The following is a 17,273-nucleotide window of genomic DNA, read 5'->3' on the forward strand; positions in this document are numbered from 1 at the left end:
TCGACTCGGTTTTGTTTTTGTTACCATTGGCAGCGAACCAGCTAGTAACGCTGGCGAACACTGATCAGGTGGAGAAGCTTGGAGACTTTTCTTGCATTTTGGAGCAGTTTCCAACTGAGACAAATGCAGCAGGTCAGACATCTATATGTGGTTCTGAGTGAGGTGGTTGGGGCGACACAGGCTGAGCAAAGGGGAAAGTATAGGGAAAGAAACAGCACAGGAATTAAGGGCAATTTTGTATTTCTTCCCCACTCTTACTTTTTAAAATCTTCCACATCCTTGAAAAGATTTAGCAGCTTGAAATGTCAGTCATCCTAACCGTGTTGGACAAGTTGGCTTATTTTCTGTCTCTGATAGCATTTTGTGTCAGTGTGTCCTACAGCTGGCTGAAATGAAACTAGGCTCTTCTGACAATGACTGGGTGTTTCGGTGGATATGTAACTTTTTTCAGTGGATATTTAAATGATCCTGAGGTTTGGGGTTGAATTAGGATGATTTTACTCAAAACCTGTGGACACCTGACACCTGAGTGTAAGTTTCTGAGTCTTTGTTTTACTTAAACATTTATGCATGTTCTGTGATATTCCATCCTGTATAGTTCAGAGCAGACTGAAGCCTTGCAGCAGCTGCCATCCCACACATTACTGCCATTAACCCTATGAGGTCTATGTCATCACTGGTGACAAACCTAATCCTACCCTAATATGTTTGTTTGTTTTTTAATTATTCACGAGGGTACAAAGAAAATCAAAAGGTATTTATATTTTTTCCAAAAAAGTCCTTTGTGCCGTTCCAAAATATGAGTAGGATTAGTGTAATGAAGACACTACACTTTAAAAAATGAATGTGCAAGCTATGAGGATGTTAAATCTGTGCTAAAATCTGGCTAGTCAATTGTAACTAAAGACAGTGCTCTCTTTGCCAAAGATGACAATGCTGCAGTGGGGAATCCTGAGACCACACCATGTGCTTGCCTTGGTGCTATGTGTGTCAGCCACTGAGGACTTTGACTGGACAAAGAACGAGAGAACGTCCTTCTACTACGGCACCTTCCCAACTGGTAGGAAACCAGGAGACCAGCAGACCACATGCTGGACTTACAGTTCCACAGGAGAGCAATATAGTGTCCGTATATATAAAATATCTCTCTGGTATATTCAGCTAAGCTCATTTTTGTTGGTAGAATCGAGTATTCCTAGTTCCTACATGCAAATCCCAAATCCCGCACTTTTTCACACTCATATTTCTTTTTCAGTGCTCAGAGTTAAATCTTTATTATGTAACCAATTTATTAAACAATCTGTCACAAAACCAAGAAAATACAAATATCTTAGTCATCAGCAACTGGAGTTATCTGAGAATTCATAAATGAATCAAGCGTAAGATTCTTCCACTACTACTTGTTCTTCTTCTGACTTCACCCTTCAGACGTTCCCACAGCGGATCGTCTTCCTCCATCTCACCCTATCCCCAGCATCCTTCAATACAGCTATAATACATCTAAGGTGTTTCTCTTTTCCTCAGGACTGGCAGCTCATTTTCAACATTCTTTGTTTACTATATTCACCATTCCTCCTCTTTCTAATCGTGTCCATTCTGGTCACTCCTGATGAAAATCGTAATATTTTCAACTCTTCCACCTCCGACTTGGCTTCCTGTCGTTTTGTCAGTAATATCATCTCTGAACTTTGTATACCATCTTTCATGTAAATTTTTCTTTCACTCTGGCTTTTTCCCACAAATCCCACCTGCTACGCATCTACACCCACTCCACCCTGTCTGAACTCTCTTCTTCACCTGACTTACATTGCATTACATTACATTGCATTGCTTTGGATGGTTGACCCCATCCTCTACCTTCACTACCTCTGCTTCTTGCATTTTAACCTTTCAACGTGCCTCTCTCTCACTCACACACATGTACTCTGTCATACTTCTATGGACTTTCACTACTACCCCACCACTATCTTACTGTCCTGCACCAGCCTCACATACCTCCCCTAACTTCCTTATGCAATGCCAGGGTTCCTCTCGTGGAACCTTATCATATAGTTTCTCTAGAAACAAAGACAGAGTGAAACTCCTTCTGACCATCTGTATACTTCTTTATTAGGAATCTCAAAGCTAACATTGCACCTGCAGAGCTGTTTCTCAGCATGAAGCCTCATCCTCATCTTCCACCATTTAAAAGTTGTTTCTACTTTCACTTGCTTCTTCTTCTTGAAGTCCAAAGTCATCCTACAGAACCCATCCAGTGCTGTGTAGCTACATTCTGCTATCACTCAGACGTAGCTCACCCGTGTGCACCATCCTCCACTCTAGTATGTCACTCAGTGTTCCTCTCTCTTCTCAAATATGTTTCTACAACAGCCAGTTCCATCCTTTATGCAAAATCTGCTACCATGTGTCCTTCGGCATTTCTCTGTCTCTTGCCGAACACCTCATCACCTCTGCTTCCTTTTCCACTGATATCTGTTCCAATCTCCCCCTGGAGACTCTCTCTCCCACTTCACACAACTTACTCCCGAATTCCTTGTTTGTGGAGCACATGCACCCCTAACATTTTCCACATCACTGTTTTAATTTCCAACTTCAAACTCTTGATCCTAGCTGATATTCTCCTTACCCCACGACACTATTCACATACTCTTCCATCAAGATCACCCCTGCTGTATTTCTGTTATTATCTACACCGTGACAGAACAGCTCCGGTGCTCCTGGCCCTGCTTCTCTTCTACCTAGTTTCCTGCCTACATTATAATATCAACCTTCCTTCTCTCCATCATACATACCCCTGAACCAGTCATAATCCCCAGAGTCCCTACTCTTCCACACTTCTGCCTTTCCTTCTCTCTCACTGCCTCCTAATACAACCTCCACCTGGCCTCCTCTTCCTCCACCTTTGGTCCACAGAGTCACGTATTCCACCTGCAACCTGTCGGCCAACAACACCTCCAACTGATCTAATTGATCCATTATGGGGTGTTGATGATAATCATGTGGACAAATATCAAGTCAGCAGCCATCCTTAAGGCTGAATATACTGAACTAGACTGAAATATATACAGTATTACAGTTTGAATAGTGATGTACTCAAATAGGAAGCTCTCATAATTAAAGGAACAAAGCCTTGAACTATTTTAATTGATGTGTGGTGAAGACAGAATAAGGAAAGTTTCCCTTTTTTAAATCATATTATTAAAAATCTGATATTTTCCATGATATTGTAATTTTTTGAACATGCACTACTTGCTTCCTGGCATACATAAATGTTTTGATACTGAGTGTCTGCTCAAAAGGCTCAAAAGGCTGTGAAAAACATACAAATGCTTATTGTCTGACCAAGATTTTTCAGAACATAAATATATTATGACATTTTTCTCTTTTGCTTTTTCAATATTTATGAAGGCATGACTTTTAATTCCATATTATGCAACACTGTATAGGAAACCTATGTCTCCAGCGTTCGTTCATATCACACAATCTTCATGACAGACGGATCTTTCCTAAGTTGCCATAATTTTTTTCTGGGCACAAAATGTTATTAAAGAACAAAGTAAGAATAAAACGTTCTTAAAGTGCTCATGTTGGTTTAAAAGTTGATCGTATAATTAAACATAAATATAAAATTCTACCTTAACCTGGAAAACCGTAATGTGATTATGATTATAAGCTCAGGAGTGAATACAAAATAAAATAAGATTTGTTGATTGTTTTTTGTTCCTCTGCAGGTTTCTCCTGGGGAGTTGGCAGCTCTGCTTACCAGACTGAAGGAGCCTGGAATGTCGATGGAAAGGGAATAAGCATCTGGGATGCATTTTCCCATAAAAAGGGAAAAATATTCTTGAATGACACAGCAGACTCTTCATGTGAGGGATACCACAAATTCAAGGTGACGTGGAAAAAATGGAATTTTCTTCAGTGCCAAACTTTTACACAATATTTTATTGCTCAACCGATCTAAATGACTCGTTTCTCTTCCTCTAACATTCATTATCACAGCCTACATTACATATGGATGCATATTACAAATATAACTGTAATATAAAAATATATTTTCCGTTTTCTTGCTTTCCTTCTAATGTTTATTTGCAGCCCAGAATGTGAAGGAATAGCTTTTACACTAAAGGTAACATTTTCAAAAGGTGTCAGACTCCTGACAGTGAATAAAGTAAAAGTAAATATTAAGTAAAAGATCAACATGAAAGTAAGTAAATAAAATAAAAGAGTGGTCTTACATTCAAATCAAACCACAGACTCCAACATAAGCCACATGACTTATGACTCCTACACCCCAACCAACATCCAGAACTGTTATAGTTAGAATGGAAAATATGTTTTAGGAATTTTAGGAAACATTCAATCTGATTACAGCTTTATCTGAAGATAATATAAAGTAGACCTGTTTCATATGTTATCAGACAAAGACTCACATCTAAAGACATCGTCTTTTGTGATTTATTTAAAGAAATATTTCCTGCTGTCTGTCTTTAAGGACGATATTGCCTTGATGAAGGACATGAAGCTGAATCATTATCGTTTCTCCATTTCCTGGCCAAGGATTTTACCCACTGGACTGAAAAGTAAGCATAAATCTGACATCTGACATCATTTAAAAATGTATATATCTGAAATTTGCACAAAAAATTAGGACATTTGTGTTTGCGTGATTTTTTCTTAGTTGTAACAATACTTCGTTCCCTTTGAAAATCTATTTATTTCCTCTTAAATTGTGCCACACGTGTAAGGAAAATGCATTTGTGGGTTGAGCAGTAGAGCTGAATATGGCGGTTGCATCCATGATAAACTTGCCAGTATAAACAGCTTATTCTGCTATGGACTCTTACTGTGAGCTTATGATAATCTAAGACTCACCCGGATAGGGACCAAGCCATTGGGCAACTTAAAGAATGTGTTGCACAAAACCAAGTGTCAGCAGTATTATAGTTTCATAGAACAGAGGATGTCAGAGGTTGTGAAGCGGACATCCCAAAAAGATGACACCGGCATTTAGGAGCCATAAACAGAGCTCTGGTCTAATAGGGCTTCCAGGAAGCCTACCATGACTGCCTTTCACCATCAGGCCCAGTTTTGCTGGTGTCTGCACCATGAGCACTGGAACTTCAACATGTGGAGGAACAATATGTTCACCGAAGAGTCCAGATTCCCCCTGCAGCAGTTGGATTGTGGGGTCAAAGTGTGGATTGATTGTTGCACTGATGGGGTAACAGCGTTAGGTGGTGTAAGTGTGATGGTTTGGGGCGGCATCTCCCTCACTGAATAAACAAGGCTTATCATCACTGGAGACAATATCAATGCAGAATGATATCGAGATGAGATGTGGCACCCAGTGGCAATCCCACATCTCCACAGTTCAGGTCTGAAGTCCATCTTCCTCCAGTCTGTGACCGAGCTGGTGTCCAGCCTGACAACGAGGTGCCTGGGTATTGTAGCTGTGTATGGTTCTTCGTGCTACTCAGGCCCCGGTCTGTTTAATGAAATTGCCAGTATGAACTTGCTTCTTCAGACGTCAATAATCTGACACCAAGCAAGAGTCAGTAGCAGAACGAGCTGGTTGGCAAGTTTTTCATGGATGCACAAAAACTGTGCTCACACTGTATGTGTGAGCCTCATGCTGTGGATTTCCACAACCAACAATTGCATTAGGTGTAATGTATAGTTTCCCAGCACTTTGCTCCATGTAGTGTATGTCACTTTCAATTCTTACAGGTGAAAAAATCAATGAGAAAGGAATTAAATATTACAGTGACTTGATTAACATGCTACTGGATAACAAGATCACACCCATTGTCACTCTATACCACTGGGATTTACCACAGGTAAGCACTAATATTATTGCTCAACATAGTTTCTTATCCAAAGCTATATTGTAGATACAACAGTAAAATCTATGTTACTCTCCACAGGTGTTACATGAGAAATATGGCGGTTGGCACAATATCAGCATGGTGAATTACTTTAACGACTTTGCTAACTTATGCTTTGAAAGATTTGGAAACAGAGTCAAGTACTGGATTACTTTCAACAATCCTTGGGTATGTCAGGTTAAAGAAAAATGGTTCCTTCACAGTTTGCATTTGTAATGTAATACAGTATGCTGTGTCAGAGAGTGATTGTCAGTGTCTCGTTATTAAGTCCATTGCTGTGGAGGGATATGAAACAGGTGAACATGCACCTGGACTGAAACTGAAGGGAACAGGAGCTTACAAAGCCGCCCACCATATCATCAAGGTAGGACTGAATGACTTGTGCCCAGTTTTGCTGATAAATCTGATCATTTACCATAATTTCCAATTATTAGTTTTAATACTATGACTTGAAAAACAAAGGTGCTCCAAATCAGTTGCTGTCAAGATTATAATTCCATCAATTTTACCAAGAGAAGGCCAGAAAGTGCAGTGGTCAGATGAAACCAAAATTAAGTTCTTTGGCATCAGGAAGCACATTAATGTCATGAAGTGGCTGAGCCAGTCGTCAAAGGTCGAATCCCTCCCAACATGTAATCAAACCTGGTGATCAGCTATAAAAATGTCTTATCGCTGCACTTGCCAACAACGATTTCATGTTTTGGTTGATATTCTGTCTCCTACATTAAAACCAAACTGTCGAGAGCTCATTTATAAGTTTGCTCACGTACATATTTTACTGAATCTGTAACTGAACAAACTTTAAATTCAGCAGAGCAGCAAATAATTATTTACCACTACTGTAATCAGTGTTTACAAAAATGCTCTTTACAATTATGTTATTATTTTACACATTTTTCTTTACCGTATGATTCCTACATGTTTTTTCGTTTATTGTGTTTTGTTAAATATTACATTAAAATTGGTCAAATATATTGTGTTGCTTATGTAGCAGTTTGTACGTTATTCTTCGTGAAGCCTCACATCTTATTTTGTTACTTTTGTTACTCCCAGAAAAGATACTGTATCTCACTGGGACCTTTGATTGAAAAAATAATGGTGAACAGACATGAGGCTAAACCTGCATCTCTATCTTTGCAACAGGCACATGCTAAAGTATGGCACACGTATGACATGCAGTGGAGAAGCAAACAAAAAGGTGAAAGGGAAAACTTTCATTCATTCATCTATCTATATATATATGTGTGTGTGTGTGTGTGTGTGTGTGTGTGTTTGTATTTATGTGTAAATAATATATGCACATGCATAATTTCTATCAACAAAGCTCTTGCATGTGTGCAGGCCTGGTTGGGATCTCGCTGACTGCTGACTGGGGTGAACCAGTGGACATCTCCAACCAGAGGGATATCGAAGCAGCAGAGAGATACATTCAGTTCTACTTGGGCTGGTTTGCTACACCTCTCTTCCATGGAGACTACCCACAAGTTATGAAAGATTACATTGGTATGTCAAATGCAACCATTTAGACCTTTGCAATATGTAAAAATGTCCTCACCCCAAAAAAGAAAAAGGATATAACTACATGTGTCAAGAATTTTCAAGGGAAGTTTAACGTACATCCCTTTCAAAGAGAAAAATCTCACCACGTCATTCATTTATTTTCATGAATTTCTGAATAGGAAGTAATACTTTCCAAAGCAGCTGCTGTGATCCTGGCCTTTTCAAACTCAGTGGTCAACACACACTGCTGAACTGCTAAACTGAGAAGAAGAGCTGAGCTAGAAGCTGTTGCTATACGGAGGTATATGGAAGACCTCTATTGGCAGAAAGAAGCACGGGGGGCCGGGGGTACTTTGCAAAGTGTTACATGTCTGTCTTTCGCCAGATTTTGTCACAACAGCAAAACATAGCAATTAAGAGCCTGACTTGTAGTTGATAGCAAATATGTTGTGGTCTGGAAGAAAACAGCCATGCGCTGCAGTAAGTGCTAACCTATTGTGATCTTGGGGGTTTGTGTACACACTTGTCACACAACTATGCACCTCACTTTCTGTGTGACCAGCCATGAATAAGTCACCACGAATGCTTTTAACCTGAGTGAATGCACTATTACCTCCGCTGGTAGATTAATTCCTATATTCCAGTGTCATCATGTGTAGTAGCTGTACACATGCTAGTTTGAACAGAATACTGAATCAATCAAGATCCACTATGTAACACTTCTCTTTGTTTGCATAAGAGGAAGTTGCATACTCAGTATTTAGTGCATTGTAATTTTAGCGTGACTTCAGTCTGATATTATGCTCCTTATGTTCCCCCACCCCTGCTGTCATTGATGCCTTGCATATAGCTTCACTTAGTTTCACAGTGTACTAAATTTCTTCAGGCAGGAAGAGTGGCCAGCAGGGTCTGGGAGCTTCGCGGCTGCCCGTCTTCTCTCCTCAGGAGAAAAGTTACATCAAGGGCACCTGTGACTTCTTGGGTCTTGGACATTTCACAACTCGCTATGTCACTCTGAAGAATTACCCATCAGGAGCTGGAGACAACTATTTCTCTGACCGTGACCTTGCTGAACTGGTTGACCCACAATGGCCTGACCCTGGTTCTGAATGGCTCTACTCCGTTCCCTGGGGCTTCCGACGCTTGTTGAACTTTGTTAAGGTACACATCCTGATTACTGAGCTATTCAAATTAAAACTCTAGCTGTATTTGGGGGAAACTGGGGCTTTGTGTGAAACCACTGCATCATGGACATATTCACAGTGAAGACTGGATGAACTGATCACTCATGACAAGTTCATGTATGGCAAATGTATCAGCATTATATAAATTGTTGATGTCTTTCTGTTGTGAACCTGGGTGATACTGTATTCATTTGAAATATAGTTTTTCAGCAAATATAATAACAAAAATATGTGATATGGCATCTCACTAACAGACTCAGTATGGAAACCCCATGATCTATGTGACAGAAAATGGCGTGTCAGAGAAAATGCTGTGCACCGACCTTTGTGACGACTGGAGGATGAAGTACTTCAAAGACTACATCAACGAAATGCTCAAAGGTGAAACCCAGGAAGACGTCACTGTCTCAAAAACTGCCTATCAAATATCAAACCTGTGTACATTAGATATGATGTCAATCAAACGAGTGTCCACGATTCGACTTACAGCGATAAAAGATGGGGTCAATGTGAAGGGGTACACGGCCTGGTCTCTCCTCGACAGCTTTGAGTGGGATGAAGGCTTCTCTGAGAGGTTTGGGCTCTACTACGTGGACTTCAGGAGCAAAAATAAGCCACGCTACCCAAAAGCTTCTGTCCACTACTACAAACGCATTATCAGCTCAAATGGCTTTCCCAATCAGAGAGAGGTAAACGCTACACACTTCATGCTAAAAGTCCCCCATGGAGGTGAAGACACTATGCTTAAACAAGGGCTTGTTTGGGCTTTACAGGTTGAAAGTTGGAAGAGGAAAGCTGTAGAGACGTGCTCCTCCAGTAACCAGCTGCTGGCTGCAGGTTAGTATAATGAAGTAGTGCGTGGGCTGTAAAAAGCTTGGTGGGGCCAAACAAAGGAAAATTCAGTCTGAAGCTTGTTTTTGTCTCATCTAACAGGGTTTTTCTTTGTTTTGCCCCTCCAGCTAGAAGAAAGTCAAAGGAAAATCAGGAACTTGCAGGAATGGAACAGGCTTGGTCAATCCATGATGAAGTTTAGGTACATACTTTGATGCTGTGTGAGATTAATGTGATTCTCCCAGCTTTTACTGAGTCAAAACACATTTCAGCAACACATCAGGTACAGATAGGAGCCTTAGAATATGCGAGGGTGTTATATGTAAGCTTTAAATTTACATTTCACGTGGTGAGCGGTCCTTAACTTTGAAAAGAATTTCTCCATCCTGTCTTTCTTTCCCCGTCTCCAGTACTGTTACATAATAACATCTTTTTCTCTCACAGCGATTGCACCTTTAGAGAGCAGACACATTTTGGACCAAACTGCACAGAAACTGTGCGTTTGGTTGTGTGTTTGGGATTTTGAGCTTCACTCCCTTTATGCTCACTCGTCTTCTGCTGTACTGCAGCCACTTTTACTTACATCTGCACCATAAACAAATCACAGGGATGAGAAGGGAAAAAGGATATCAGGATTTTTTTTATTACTCAGCAAATATTGCCATACTAGCAGGACACAAAAAATGAACTAATCTGCTTATTAGATTGAAATTAATTAAAGGGGCCGGAACGCTATTCCACGTCCTTCCAGCTCAGTTTAAGCCCTGCTCGCACATTTGACAATCACTTAATTAAATTAATCACTCCTAACATTATATAACACTTAATATGTTACAATTAATATTTATTTTATTTGTATTTCATTTGCACTGTATGTTCTTTGTTCAGATTAGTCAGCCACCAAGCTCATGCACAACATAATGTCACAACAATGCTGAATATCCTCGTAGGTATTTTAGAGTGCAGATGGTGGTGAACTCCACAATAGAACGAGTCACACAAGTTAAGGAAAAGCTGCTGAATAGAATCATCTTACACCAGGAATGAACCCATATTAGAAATAGCCAAAAGTAATACAGTCAGAGCTTCACACCATAAACATATTCAACATGTATTTCTACATTTATATTTAGTTGTATTTGTAACTCTAGGTATTTGTTACAGTTTTATCATTTTCTTTGTAAAATTGGTATAATATGTTCATGCTGAAGTATATAAAGGGTTTTTCTGATCCTCACCACCATAGCATCCCATCTTATCATTCTGTTAAAAGAGTGCTGTGCTTTTGCACTAAGGAAAAAATTATTTTTTATAGTACACAACTAAATCAAAAATCTAAGTAAGCTGGGGCTCTAAATGTATTGTGTATTATTGTAGGGTCTACCTTACAATATAAAATGCCTTGAGCTGAATAGATAAAGCTGAATTGAATAAATGGCGATACACTAACTCTTGGTTCCATGTATGCGTTGCAGATCCATTGATAGGCCACATGGAGATGGTAACAGAGATTGTGGTTCCCACTGTGTGTACACTCTGCATCCTCATCAGTGCGGTTTTCTTCATGTTCCTGCTGCGTCGACGCCTCTGAAAAGTGCACGCAGTCACATCATTGAGAGCTCACAGATAAAGAAAATAATCTAAGCTTTGCTTCCATGCTGTAAACGTGTATCCTGTCTCAAGCTTATTGCTGATTTAACTGTCCTGCTGCTGCTTTGAAAAAGAAATGTTTGGGGGTCATCATGAAAAATCCAAAAGCAAACGTCTGTCGCCATGTGAGACTGAAATCCAGATTTGTGCTCGATTATTTCATTAATCAGTTGACCCTGTGTGATTTGAAATAGCTGTATTCTCTATTGGCTGCCCAAGTTCATTTTAGAGAGGTGTTGGCTTGTGTCCATAAGTTTCTAATAAGATTGACGGGGAGAAGGTGATGTCCATGCTGTGGTCATGAAACTTTGATTAAATATATTTTTAAGAATTCAATGGTGAGTGAATATTTAGGTTCATTTCCTTTGTTATTACTTTATCTTATGAAAAACAACCAATGTAAAAATGTAATAAAGGAGCCCAATGCGCTACCACCCAGTAAACTTTAGTCATCTTTCTGATGCGGTCCAGTGTCAATGGCATTACCTGCACAGGTGTTCCTAATAAATAGATCAAAATGCTTTCAATTTAAGCATCAGTAAATTGTTGGTTCTTGATGAACAGTTTGATTTATAGTTTTATTGTTGCTCATTTGTATCACGTTGTGTTTATTGTGTTTTCTTTTGCTTCTTTTGAGTAACAAAAATCAAAAATAATTGTAGTGAGCAGGTAGAGCCTGGAGGGATACGCATGGGAACCAACAGGAATATAAGTCACTTTGAGACAGACTGCGTCTTACATCTAGCCAGGTGGGGTGGAGGGGGTGACAATAGCAGCAAAGGTGAAAGGGAAGGGTTACAATAAGGTAGCGAGACCTGTTGTGATGTATGTTTTTGCAGTTACGGACAGCGACAGGATGGAAACGTGCATATCAGAAGGACAAACTCAGGTTGAGGGGCTTGCAGGCAAGGCTGAGATGGACATGTTTAAAAGTGGATATACGGGACTTAGGATGTTGAACGATCAAGCTACCATGGAAGAGGAAGACCACAGAGAAGACGCATAGATGTAGATGCATGGATGTCGAAGGACGACATCTCTGTCGGTGTAGGGTAAGATGGAGGTAGATGATCTGCTGTGGCAATTCCTAAAGGAACAGGCTGAAAATAATAATATGAGCTCTTTATCATTTTTTGATTACTTCAAAACTTGAACTGGAAAAGAAAAGCTGTAGAAAACGACCTGCTGTACTTCAGAGACTCCTGCTGGCTGAACAGGCTTTCAGGCTTCCTTCTGTTCCTGCACTGTAATCATGTATTTTTATTGTATGAAAACCCCAAACACTGAGTCAACCACAGACGGACAGAGATTTTTATATGTGCTGATGAGCCTGAAATATAATGGTGTCTCAGGCAAATGATGCATAACATTGATTTAGGCAGCTGGAATCAGTTTTTAGTGGAAAAATGGTAAATAGACTGGTTCTTAGATACAGTTGTGTTTTCCTACTGAAGCACTCAAAGTGTTTTATAAAATGTTTCATTCACACATGAACTCTTTTTTATGCATAAGTGCTTTTTATCTGACTTTTCTATCTAACATTCACATCCTGATAAATGCGTCAGAGAGCAACTTGGGGTTCAGTATCTTGCCAGGGATAGTTTGGCATGTAGACTGAAGCAGCTGTTGAACCGCCAACCTTTCGAATAGTAGATGACCTCCAAATACACAACCTGCTCCAACTCCTAAGATACAGCCACACAAAAATATTTGAAGCTTCATGAAATCTTTCATAATAAAATGCCACAGAAGTAACTTTTTTTTCTGAAGAAATGTTTTCTCTACCTACTCATGAAGCAGGGAGAAAAAGTAGAAAGCTTATACAGAGCAGTAAACAGAGTTTAGTGGAGAACACTTTGGACAAATGTATTATATGGCAAAAGCTGGTAAAGGAGGAATTTTAAATTACCCTGAAATGAAAGGAAGATGAGAATACGCAGAGAAGAGAAGAGGATACTAGCAGAAACCAAAGTAATGCAGGGAGTAACGACGGGTTTTCCAGTTCAATCTAGAAAAACAGTAACAGAGTGTTAACAGTGGTGAGGTTTGTAAAAAAAACAACAGGTTAGCAGATCTATACCTGGAATTTTGAAACATCGGATTGGAATGTCAATAGGCTGTTCTTCTTCAGAGAATTAAAATAGGATGCATAAGCTTTTCGGTTAGGCCATATATCCCTTCACCCCTCAGGTGCCAAAAACATGGACACATCAATGTACTGTGCTAATCGCACCAAGAATTTAAAAATAATGTACGAGATAAATGTTGTAACTGTGGTGGGCAGCAAACGATCCCATAGAAACACACTTAGAACACATTATAATTGAAACCTTGATAAGTTCGTTTTTACAGCCCGTGCGACAGATCGTCACAATCAATGGATGAACTTGGCAGACATTCACAAGCAAAAGTAATTTGATGTGGGGGACTTGATGCAAGCAGCATGTTAGATGGAATTACAATGTCCAGAATGGAGCAGTTATTGAAGAATGAATGGATTCATCTGCATGATATAAGCTGTAAAAGCTTAAATGTTAGAGCTGGAATTGTGGAATCACATTAGTTTCAGATTCACTGGCCAGTTTTTGTTCATAGCAGGTACTTAAAGAGACACAGAGCTGAGTGTAGAGGAGTATGACACAGAGGTGACACCAGACGTGGTGTTTCAGTTCTGCTGATTAGGAAACAATTACGTTAGGTAGTGATCAGGAAATGCAAAATATGTTGATGTTGAAGATTTAAATTGTTCTGTATATAATGCAAATTTATAGGTAATGAATATCTAGGTCTAAATTATGAAAAGGTAACATTGGCAAAAGGTTGTTTTTTAAAATTCATAGATCAGTTCAGTTCAATTCAATTTTATTTATACAGCACCAAATCACAACAACAGTCGCCTCAAGGCTCTTTATATTGTAAGGTAGACCCTACAATAATTCATGCAGAGAAAAGCCCAACAGTGGGAAGGAAAAACTCCCTTTTAACAGGAAGAAACCTCCAGCAGAACCAGGCTCAGGGAGGGGCGGGGCCATCTGCTGTGATTGGCTGGGCAGAGAGAAGGACGACAGGATGAAAGACAAACATGTCTCTTGTTAACAAGCCGAGGACAAGCCCCTCAACCCCAGACCTGGGCCCGCTGAAGGGATTGGCAGATGCAAGTGGACTTGGATCAGAGGCTAATTTTCCCCACAGAGATTGTAACAACTACTGTGCGACCAGACCTCGTCCTTTGGTCTAACTCTCAAAAACTTGCGTATGTCATTGAGCTGACGGTACCATGGGAGGAAGCAATTGAGGAAGCATTTGAGCGCAAGAAGCTGCGCAATGCCAACTTGTCAGCTGAGGCAGAGGACAGAGGCTGGAAGATCAAGGTGCGCCCTGTGGAAGTGGGGTGCAGGGGCTTTGTTGCCAGTACAACAGCAAAACTGCTTAGAGAGATCTGTTAGGTGTCGGCTGTGTGCGGACAGGGATAGGACCCAAGGTGCAGACTCCGGAGACAGAACTTAAACCAAAACAGCTTTAATGCTGAACGCAAACATAAAATAACTGGAAAAACTCAAAAATAAACTAACACCAGCAGATTGACAAAACACACAGCAAAGTAAACGGTAGATCACGACACGGACACAGAGAAACACTGGGCTTAAATACACAGAGGGAGCAATCAGGGAATGAGTAACAGGAGGGAAACACAGCTGTGGCAAATCAGACCTAACGAGACAAGGGGAAGCAAAACCAGACACATTAACATCAGACATGGACTTTCAAAGTAAAACAGGAAACATAACACAGACTGAACAAAGACACAGACTCGCACGCACTGCAACAGAGGGAACAGAGACGTGGGACCAGGGCAGACACAGACACTGACTGGACACGGGGATATAGCCACTAAGGACACACAGAGACGCGAACTAGACAAGGGGATACAGCTGACAGGGGAGACAGAGCAGCTAGAGAAGACAGAGACATAAACTATAAGACAGAACTCAAAGAAACCAAAGACTAGAAAGTATAAATAATATAATAAACTCAAAACCCCTGGGTCGACGACCCAGGCATCCTAACAAGATTGGGATCAGAGGACAGGCGCAACAGCAGGCTATAAGAGAACTAGCTAACACTGCTTAGAGGACCAGTCACTGGCTATGGTTAAAAAGGGCTGACACCACTTGGGCAGCTAAGGCAGTCAGCTAACCACGAGAGAAAAGAAATATTCCGCTCTAAATGCTAAAGAGGTAAGTATTATTTCTCAGTTGCAGTGAATAGATAGAAAATAAACTGTAGGAAACTAAACAGAAAAAAGAAGAAGAGAAATAACAATTTAACATAAATCAGTGACACACTGGGCCTGATCAACCTTGGCAGGGCCTCCTTGGATGAAGGTGTCTAGTGATTATGGCCGAAACACGTGATGAATCCAAGGTCCACTACTGATGATGTGTCCCAAATTTAAAATGATAATCTAGATTGATCTCTAATCCCTAAACCTAACCAAGGAAGGAAAATGGCAGATTAGCCTGGGTAAAAGACCAAAAGTTGAGGCACACAATGGTGCTGCTGACAAAGTTTCTGGGCTGCCTTTCCTCATAACAGCCATCCCTCAAGAGTCTCTCCATCTAAAGCAATGCTTTATCAGGGACTGTAGCATCTAGTCCTTTTAACTGAATGCGAGTACTCAAATCAGAGCTTTAACATCCAAGATCTGCAAAATAATGGAGAAAATTATAAATGAAAGAGGATCACACTGTATAGAATATCAAAGTGGTTCCAGCATAATGTTTAGAACATGAAATGAGAAAAATATAAGACATGATGTTTAGAGAGGGGCTAGTAAACAAAATGAGGAAAACTGTTATCAATGGTTGAATTTTTAGATGATGAAGGATTTTATTTATTGTATAGTCAAATACAAGTTACTCTGAAAGACTTTGGGTGGAAAGTGGAACACCAGGGAATATGGTGTGCTCTTCCATCCATCCATCCATCCATCCATCCATCCATCCATCCATCCATCCATCCATCCATCCATCCTTCCATCCATCCATCCATCCATCCATCCATCCATCCATCCATCCATCCATCCTTCCATCCATCCATCCATCCATCTTCATCCGCTTTATCCGGGGCCAGGTCACGAGGACAGCAGCCTAAGCAGAGAAGCCCAGACCTCCCTCCCCCCAGCCACCTCCTCCAGCTTATCTGGGGGAACACCAGGGCGTTCCCAGGCCAGCCGAGAGATTTAATCTCTCCAGCGTGTCTTGGGTCTGCCCCAGGGCCTCCTCCCGGTGGGACATGCCAGGAACACCTCACCCAGGAGGCATCCTTGTCAGATGCCTGAACCACCTCAGCTGGCTCCTTTCGATGTGGAGGAGCAGCGTGCCCTTCCTTATTATTCTATTCAGAAAATAGTAGACGAATGAATGCAAGAAGGCATTAAATATAATTCAGTGTTTAGGTGAAAGTGGGTTCATCAGATCTGTGCTATACTGTAGATGTGTTGTATATGATGCAGCAGCAGACACAGTTCTCCTGAAATGAAACTGTATTCAATATCAGGCAAGATTCTGGATAGTTGTACTTAAAACAGCTCCAACAGAAACATTATTGGTAGACACAGAAAAATGTCATTAGAAATTAGAAAAGAGCTGCCAAAACTTATCTCTCTAGCAAAAGTACAGGGTCATGGACAGGATCACACAGAGCATAGTAAGGGGAAAAAAGAGATGGAAATGTGGTAGAAATAATAGGAAGGAAGGTTTCTAAAATTAAAGTAGGAGAAATGACAAACACAAGCTTAGATTTGGGCACACTGGTTTAAACAGTACATTTATTCATGATAGGGAACCACAAAAAAGGGGAATGTGATTACTTTGGTAAACACGTTATGTTACACTGTAAGAAATAACTGGTTAGGAGAAGATGACTGACCTATGATCTCAGTAGAATAACAGCACACTGAAGCTCATCGACTTACTGTAAAAACACTCATGAGGTGAAAGCAGGGGCGATTTTATCCCCCAAAAATCCAGAGCGATGGTGTCTGAGACGCAGCGGAGCGGAGGTGGAAGTGCCTGTCTTAAAACAGGACACATTAGCTGCATTTAACCTTCAGTTACACTTTATATAGTTGGTAGGAGTCGGGCCATGTTTCTTTTTAGCTGAAAAACATTACACCAGGTAACCTGCAGTGTTGAAAACGCGTTTCCCCACGATGTTT

At 40.4% G+C, this 17,273-nt stretch overlaps 1 protein-coding gene across 1 annotated transcript; it reads left to right on the forward strand.

Moving 5' to 3' along the window:
- The first annotated feature begins 924 nt into the window (after window positions 1–924).
- LOC146719261 (lactase-like protein) lies at window positions 925–11,056 on the forward strand. Its single transcript, XM_085455892.1, has 13 exons — window positions 925–1,060; window positions 3,732–3,892; window positions 4,496–4,583; window positions 5,731–5,840; window positions 5,928–6,056; window positions 6,157–6,252; window positions 7,032–7,086; window positions 7,230–7,391; window positions 8,275–8,549; window positions 8,827–8,953; window positions 9,062–9,261; window positions 9,346–9,409; window positions 10,879–11,056. The coding sequence occupies exons 1-13, from the start codon at window positions 928–930 to the stop codon at window positions 10,992–10,994; spliced, it is 1,716 nt and encodes a 571-aa protein (XP_085312018.1). The 5' UTR covers window positions 925–927; the 3' UTR covers window positions 10,995–11,056.
- The last annotated feature ends 6,217 nt before the right edge of the window (window positions 11,057–17,273 follow it).

The sequence above is a fragment of the Copadichromis virginalis genome, linkage group LG1 (assembly GCF_057382275.1).
Source record: "Copadichromis virginalis isolate Kocher_CV1m ecotype Utaka linkage group LG1, C_Virginalis_male_GT1.1, whole genome shotgun sequence".
Taxonomy (NCBI): domain Eukaryota; kingdom Metazoa; phylum Chordata; class Actinopteri; order Cichliformes; family Cichlidae; genus Copadichromis; species Copadichromis virginalis.

What these genes read in the sequence shown, in the direction of transcription:
- LOC146719261 (XM_085455892.1), top strand. Translation starts at nt 928, where the DNA reads ATGACAATGCTGCAGTGGGGAATCCTGAGACCACACCATGTGCTTGCC. An exon ending in CTACGGCACCTTCCCAACTG is followed by an intron (nt 1,061 to 3,731) that starts GTAGGAAACCAG and finishes GTTCCTCTGCAG; the next exon opens with GTTTCTCCTGGGGAGTTGGC. An exon ending in TAACCAGCTGCTGGCTGCAG is followed by an intron (nt 9,410 to 10,878) that starts GTTAGTATAATG and finishes TATGCGTTGCAG; the next exon opens with ATCCATTGATAGGCCACATG.